This window comes from Oncorhynchus mykiss, chromosome 8, assembly GCF_013265735.2.
Source record: "Oncorhynchus mykiss isolate Arlee chromosome 8, USDA_OmykA_1.1, whole genome shotgun sequence".
Classification (NCBI taxonomy): Eukaryota; Metazoa; Chordata; class Actinopteri; order Salmoniformes; family Salmonidae; genus Oncorhynchus; species Oncorhynchus mykiss.
Genome location: NC_048572.1, coordinates 13,201,881 through 13,209,977, shown reverse-complemented (window position 1 = coordinate 13,209,977; position 8,097 = coordinate 13,201,881). Strand labels below are relative to the sequence as shown.

Here is an 8,097-nt window from a genome sequence, read left to right as displayed (position 1 = left end):
TCCATGGAAACATGGTCAGCGTAATAACAGAAGAACAACCAACTTTCTACAGTTTTGAATTAAGACCTGGGATTATAATACTGCACCTAGGCTACTTTATAGCTATAAGCTCTTTGTTTTATGTGCAAGGGCATTTTATTTATTTAGTTGAATGGTTTTTGGTGTAAAATGACCTCTGAAAGGAAAGAAGAGGGCAGCAGGTAGCAGGCGAGGAGAGGGGAAAATGAAAAGTGAAATTCAAGATGGTGCCGGGCTTAAACGGGAAACGTCCGTTCTCCAGGGGCCAGTTGTCTTTCCGGAGACGAGGAAAGTGGACCCCACGGTGGAGAGAGCTTCTGGTGGTCTGAGCCGGGCTGCCTCCCAGGGTCACTGTCTATGAAGTTGTTTCCCTGACACAAGCCTCGGATAAAGGTCCTTTCAATGGTCACAATGGTCTCAACCTCCTTGACGTAATGGTATTAATGTACTAGGCAATGCGCATCCCAAACGAAAGTTGATATCATGAAGCTGCTTCCATATTTGGATTTTGAAGTAATCCCTATAGGCCTATCTGAGATGGGTTTACTTTTAGCATTTGCTGATATGGTTGGAATAGTGGCAAAACTACTACAATGCTACAATAGGCCTCATAAATAATAGGCCTCACAATACTACAATAGGCCTCATAAAATGAATGGTATTTTATGTAGATGAATACTAGAATTGGTCATGTTTGTCAGTAATGTCATTTATTGAGCTTTATTAATGCACCTTATCAATAATAGTCACATGACACGATCAAGTCAATGCACCCTATCAATACAATATGTTCATACATGTTCAAGTTTAAGCAACATGTGGTCTACACCGCCATTCAACTACAACACCCCCAGTCTGATGACAGGGAGGATTTGACATGTTTCATTGAAGAGAGAACGGGGACGTTATAGATTTATGAGTGTCTTTTAACATCTAATAATTCTCACAGACACTGATGGACATAACAGACATGTACACACGGGGGAGGGGGGGGGGGCTGCATAATGGTGCTAGGACATCAGGTTGTTTATGCAACGTTAAAACGTGCAATTGGCTGCATTTCATTCAGTGTGCAGAATGTGTGCATGTATTTCAAGATGAAGTTATCTGGAATGTACTCCAGTTCATAACGTTGAGGCACGCTCTTCCCTTCAATCAATATTCACTTTGAAATGTATTACAATACGCATATTTTATGCTATTACAATTTATAATATATTTCCCTTGTATATTTTTCCTAATGATAATATGTAATCATTTGACTTTTGACAATCGAATTTGTCTATTTCCTTTATCTTCGTGCATTCAGCTAATAAGAGATTTGTGTTTGTAAAAATTATATACTTTCATTCAGAGACTTCTTTACAAATGTTGAATATTTTGGTCAACTTTACAGGCCTACACATAAAGAGAACACCAATGTAGGCTACATTACATTCATTTGCAAAGTCCCAGGTAGGCCTAGGCCATGCTGATACAGAACATACCATATATGTAGGAATGTGGTGAGAATTATATAAGACGTTTATAAATGTGAAGTTTATTGCCTTGTTGCTGTAATCAATTAAATATATATGTTTTTAAAACAGGGCATTTAGCAACCAACTTTATTGCTTGTCGGCCAGTTTAAGAGAGAAGCATTAGAGGTCCATACATGGAGTAGGGGTTGATTCTTAGATCTAGGGCTACTCATCCGTTTCGTCGATGATATCTGGAGCCAGCGAATGTATACAAACTATAAATTCCCCCTCTTCTCTGAGCTCTATTTGGAGCGCCAGATTTCTTCTGAATAACATTCTTTGGAGGAAAGGGCTTAGCCTTAGCGGAATTACATTAACATGCCCAGATAAAGGTCTTGGAAGCCAAGAGATGTCCACATTTTCATTTATCAAGAGCTTATGATTCCGATAAACGGTCTTCGTGAAGTAGACCTAGCGAGGCTTGACGGGATGGCATCGTTATCCTGTCTCTGTGATGCATGCTGTTGGAGTTGCGCGTATAGGCATGTTTTCACTTTAATCTCCATATCCAACTCTTGACTCCGCTTTAGAACATTTGTATTCACATTTTTCATCAGGAAAAACCAACAGGTATTTTAAGGCTTGAAATGCTAAATTAGACCAAACCCAGAAATGTGCAGGTATCACTAAAGAGAAAGAAAAAATGTGCTTCGATAGTATTATACAACTATTGCACAGAATATGTTCACACGTCCAGTGGGTCTGGACCAAGTGAAGTAATAAGCCCTACCACTTTAGGTGGTCCATAATGCTGCACTACAATATTGGCACTAGGGCTATATGCTAATAAATAGTGATTAGGACTATTTTTACTACAAGAAGTTTGACACAACCTGCTATCAATAACATAGGCTTGTGGCATGTGTTAAAATGCAATTGAAATGTTGTTATTACGCCATTATTGTGTGTGCAAGTAGCATAGTGGAATGCTAAATAAGGCGTATCTAATTATTCATTACTTCGGCTGACTCATCTTCATTGATCACTCACTGACTCAGAATTATGAGGAGGCCTATTTGTAGGCTTATGTGTAGCCAATTGGTTTTGCCATCACCTTATATTAGACACTTTAATTCATCTATGTCAATTATTTACATAGAGTTAATCAATGCAACAGGACAAGATAGCGTACATTCACTTGGGCAAACTGCTCGTTGAAAACGCATGTGGATTTTTTTTTCTTAACGACTTGCCTAACTTGGCATCCGTAAATACAAACGATTAAATGGTGTTGGAATTGTGAGAGAGTAAGACTAACTCATTTGAAAAGCCCTGATAAGTTTGATCTACTTCGAGCAAACTGACGAGCAGTTACATACTCCACCATGTTTCGACTGGGTCAATAACTGTGTCCATTTCGGCTTGAGTGTACCCATACTGCTTGGCTTATACCCAGGAATCGAAATATGACTTAATGAATGACGTAATTGTAATATATAATGATATATTAGGTATATGGATTATTTAAACTTGAAACATAAGCATATTTCAGCCCTCATAACAATGATTCCTTCACACAGTGAAATAAGGCCTACGTGGCAGTGAAGTCCAAGACGAATTCATTTCAGGCTACTAAAATAAACGTTAATATCCACTTCAGAGCACTGTTTTGAGAGCGTATTTATAGGCTACTCAAGACCTTGTCAGGTGTGAAGTTGTCTCTCCATTTTTCCCCTAAAGAGAAGGTAATAATGCCCCCAAAGTAATAATATTCTATATACATAAAATTATTTTTTTAAATCGAAAATCAAAAGTAAGAAACTTTTTATTTACAATATTTTCAGTGCAAATAATTATTGACCAACATATAATACAACAATATTTATCAACGCTTCCACAGTAAATTACATGTAACATTGTGTCATGTTTTTGGATTTCAGGACACGGAATAAGTGGTTCAGATTAAAATTCACAACAGAATATTTCCTTCAATTGAGGAAAAAGTCATGCACATCGCCTAATACTGACTGACAGAGGTGAAAGATGGAGGGAGTCATAATATCCCATACACGCTGTAGAGTATCCTACTGGCCCTCCACTTTACGACAACTCCGCTCTGTATATAACTTTTTCAAAATAATATTTATATTAAATTATACATTTGACATAAAAAAAAATAACGTTTGACTGTGCACTCATATTAACATTTGCGATGATGGCACAGCTTCTGTAAGGGCACTGACTGAGTTCGCCTCCTCGGTACTCACAGGGATGGCCCCGGTCATGATCACACTAGTCTTGTTGTGCTCAGAAATGTCCATGTCACTCTTGTCCTCCTGTCCATCCTCGAAATCGGACTCGCTTGCTTCGCTCTCACACTCGGACTCTTCCGGCTCCTTGGACTCGGCCTCTGTCAGTGACTTGTCCGGGGTCTCCTTCTCCTTATCTTTCTGTGCCTGTGCTTCTTTCGAATGCCTCCACTTCATGCGCCTGTTTTGGAACCACACTTTGACCTGCCGAGAAAGTGCACGAACTCGTTTAGACGTCGTCGGCCTGAGCCCGAGGCCTATTACTCGCCAACAGGTTGACAATGAAATATGCTTCATAGAAATATGACCCATAGTCTACATTTCTAATTATACAACTTTACAGTAGCCTAGGTAGGCTACAATTAAGTTAATGTAGAATAAAAAAACAAAACGATTTTGCGTAAGATGGGCATACATGGCATAAAGGTGGTCCTAGCCTACAAGAACAACACAAATACTATTAAAACATCATATATATATATTACATTTGTATTGCTTAACCCCAATGGGGTTAGGTAAAACTATAACCTTCATCCGTTTGCAATTATTCGTTGTAATCGAATTTGATTTCCTTAGAAGTTCTCCATTGCGTAATTGTGTAGTTGCCTACTGGGCTATATTACCGGGCGTGTCCTCTGAGTGGAGGCTTCCTGTCGTAACAGCAAGGCCAAGTTTGATTGTTTTACACTATTATGTCTTTCCATCTAAAGAATCAAGAATTCTAAAAAATAACTCCAGATTTGCATGGTCTATGCTTAAACATGGTTAATTGAAAAGGCCTGCTTGTCCATAAAATAGCCCAATTGAGGCTTATAGGTTACAGTAACTTATCTTACCTGTGCGTCTGTTAGGCCAAGCATTGCAGCCAGTTGTTTTCTGTCGGGTTTGGTGACGTATTTCTGTATTTCGAATCGTTTCTCAAGCCCTTTTCTTTGCAGGTTGGAGAAGACCGCCCGCGACCAGGACCTCTTCCTTTTGTACGTCTGTGGCATCGTGTCTTTAGTAAGGACAGCATATGGACCTGTATAAATAAAGGGACATAAAGGTTGAGCAATGTTATTTATTCGTTCAAAATTCAAAGTGTAACGATCTTTGGTCAATTATACTCTGCAGAAATACAAGAACAACAGAACATATGCCTAAGGTTTAAAAGCAGTCTGAATATGAAAGACTATGTAAAAATATTGTTCGAATCCTTAAATGCGCTGTGTGCGTAAAAAAGGCCATTTGAAATATGCGGACGGCTACACTACCTGGAAAGGTGTCCTGAAACTGATGCTGCCCTGATTGCCTGGCGCTGTTTAGTGAGCTCATCATGGAGGACGCGTCGCTCATCCCCGGGTCTATGGATGCGAAGTACTGGCTCGCTGGCTGGATCCCTGACTGACGGTTCGAGCTAACAATGGACGTGAGATCTGTCACAGGGCGAGAGATAAGTAAGAAATTACCGCAACGTATACACGAGTATTCAACGCTGAAACTTTTCAGCTAAAAATGAACTTTTGTGTGCGAGTCTGAATGTTGTCTGAAGCTAGAGAGTTCCTAGTTTTATAGTTTGGCAACTGTGGAACCTTGGATACTCAAATAGAGGTTTTTCTATGAGTGCTTAATGGATAAAAAGTACGTGTTGCCTGCCTCAGTGGTGTTGGTGCCTTCAAGGTCAGTACTTAAAATCAAATCAAATCAATTGTATTGGTCACATACACATATTTAGCAGATGTTATTGCGGTTGTAGCGAAATGCTTGTGTTCCTAGCTCCAACAGTCCAACAATGCAACAGTACTTTGTAAACGTATATTTAAGTCAATTTAGCCATCTTATAAAAATGTGCCTTTACAACATAATGGAATTCTAAAACGCTTTCTTTGGCAGTGAGATAACCTTGATGTAGGCTATACATCAGTTCTTTTAGAGAATTCAGTGAAAAGTGAACTTCAAAGCATACCTCTTAAAGACGATATGTCTTTTGTTTTGGGGTCGAAGTCTGTTGACAATATCCGATCGATTCCGAACTTGAGGTCCTTGCTTGAAGGTGGGGGAGCTTGTTGGGAGCTGAGACTCGTTCTAGATACCGAAGTTAAGTGTATTCCGTGTCTGTGATACGGAGACCCGGGGTTCACTCTCCCACCGTAGATCGACTGCTCTGGCCCCACTGGTGAAGGACGCAATGGCGATCCAGAGGCGTGAACCTGAGAACGGTGTCCCATATGAGTCATGAGGGCCGAGGATCCCGGGATGTTCTCAGCATCACCGACCTGCAAAATGTCAGCAATGCAAAATGAGGGCTTCTTTATTGTATCCATAGCGAAACCACCCGCACAATAAGCAGACCAAAGACTAAAATTCGATGCGTAAAACGGGTTGAGTCCGGCCGTATACATCCTTAACTCGTAATGTTGCCCCTCGGTACAACTTTTAGTTAAGTGTAGTCAGAGAAAGCTGCAGTCTTTATGTAAGTGCCAGAAATCTTTATCAAACAACTCTGAAATTTTAGTCTTTGGTCTAAGTACTTCCACAGTGAAGTTTCTCCTCTGACACTGATTGGTTGCTTTTTAGCCAATAGAAGTTTGGTCTCGAACATCGAAACACGCCCTTGTGATGGAGATACGCATAGTTAAGTGTTGCTAATGACAGCGACATGCTCGTTGACCTCTTGAATATCTTCTTAAACATTTTCAACTGCAGCCACCGACACCATCATCATCTTCGTCACCATCTTCATCGTCTTCAAGGATGGCAGCAGCAACAACAACAATAAATGCAAGTGCAATATGAAAATGTTAAAATATATGCTATACTAATGTCATGTAATGTAATAGTAATGTAACAGTAATGTTTATCCTTGCACTTAGCTTTTAGACATTCGGCTTTGTTTCTGAAGAAGTAAAAAAAAAAAACGTAGATAAAAATCTGACCTCTAGGCTTTAGGCCTGCAAATGGAATCATCTGTTCATATTATTATCTGCTAAACATTAGGGTGGTTCGGTTGAGTGTGTATCGTTGAAATGGAAAAACAACTGACTTTCAAACGATGTAGGCTCCAAAAAGTTAACACGGTCAATAAATAAGACCTTATTTATTTGAAAAATAGCTCATTTTTTTTGCGTCATAGGGGTGCTAAATTTCAGGCAATATCATCAATCGAACATCTTAAATACATCTGGGTTACAAGCCAATTTAAGAGAAGTAACGTGATTTACACTATATAGGCAGCTTGAGTGCAGGAAACTAGAGAGTTTCTATTAGAATTCAGGTCATCCTGTTTTTGATGGGCTGTGATTCGTGCTAAATGAGCCTGTTAGATTTGTCCCGAAATAGAACCTGTTTTAGTATTTTAGGATACAAGCGAAATCTTTATTTCATCCGGAGCAGAGGAGGGAAACTTTATAATGACTGTTGCAACTTCCTTTCAATATTTGTGCAACTTTATCTCGACCTGCAAGTTGCATGGTGACGCAAATCCGCCCCTATGCTCATAATAAACAGAGGAAATCTATTCCCCTCTAAAACGAAAAGACAATAACTTCAGAGGCCATACTTCATCCGTATTCGAGACTCGCATGTTTCTCACCGAGTAACGAACATAATGGGGGACTGATTATTATGACAATGACAAAAGATCAAAGGGTAAATTAGATGTTATTATTATTGTAGGGATGGGAATGTGAGTGTTGTCATTTTCAATTCGGGGGAACATTTAGACACTAGGCTACTTGCAATATAGCCTAACTAGTCGTTAGATTGGCTTTTATAACACAGAGGTAAGGCAATAGCCATATACCAGATACAGTGCTTTTTATTAAACAGGAGTCATCATGTATTACAATAAAACATTGAATGAATGTATAAATACTAAATAATCCTAATTAATATGATAAAGGTGAAGTCTAAAATAATACAAAATAAACAACAAAAGCAATAATAATAATAATAATTTACTTTTAATAATGAACAATCGCATTCATATTGATAATGATGAATAATAACATACACATTTTACTCATGGCTACAATTTAGTAGTGTGTGTGTGTGTGTGTGTGTGTGCGTGTGCGTGTGTGTGTGTGTGTGTGTGTGCGCGCGCGTGTGTGTCCTACACATTCGATTGTTAACTCCCAAATTCCCACACCACATAGGCCCATGCATGTACTGTTTTTAACCCATTGTCATTACGTGCGCGTCTCATCCTCCAACTGCATTCATTAGATTTGATTCATTCCCGGAAGAAACTATGACCCTGGCCTGACTGCCTCCTGTCACGGTGTTTTCGAGTGACACTTTTCCAGGTTAAAATTAGAAATGAAATGTAACGT

The 8,097-nt window shown here is 39.2% G+C and overlaps 1 protein-coding gene across 3 annotated transcripts; it reads right to left on the bottom strand.

Annotated features, from left to right (window-relative positions):
* Positions 1–3,291: 3,291 nt before the first annotated feature.
* Positions 3,292–6,387, bottom strand: LOC110529422 (H2.0-like homeobox protein). 3 transcript variants are annotated; one of them, XM_021611578.2, is made up of 4 exons: positions 5,733–6,310; positions 5,041–5,202; positions 4,624–4,808; positions 3,292–3,991 (listed from the first exon to the last, which is right to left on the bottom strand). In XM_021611578.2, exons 1-4 carry the CDS (start codon positions 6,166–6,168, stop codon positions 3,674–3,676), a joined length of 1,101 nt encoding a protein of 366 aa, XP_021467253.1. In that variant the 5' UTR covers positions 6,169–6,310; the 3' UTR covers positions 3,292–3,673. The 3 variants fall into 3 exon arrangements, with proteins under 3 accessions (XP_021467253.1, XP_036840700.1, XP_021467254.1); XM_036984805.1 differs by lacking the exon at positions 5,041–5,202 and having other exon boundaries at positions 4,624–4,826; positions 5,733–6,387; XM_021611579.2 differs by lacking the exon at positions 5,041–5,202 and having other exon boundaries at positions 5,733–6,304.
* Positions 6,388–8,097: the final 1,710 nt, after the last annotated feature.

Coding starts and splice junctions, on each gene's coding strand:
- LOC110529422 (XM_021611578.2), bottom strand. CDS start 6,168: ATGTATACGGCCGGACTCAACCCGTTTTACGCATCGAATTTTAGTCTT. Junction 4,809..5,040: donor GTTTCAGGACACCTTTCCAG/GTAGTGTAGCCG, acceptor TTATTTATACAG/GTCCATATGCTGTCCTTACT. Junction 3,992..4,623: donor TTGGCCTAACAGACGCACAG/GTAAGATAAGTT, acceptor CTTTCTCGGCAG/GTCAAAGTGTGGTTCCAAAA.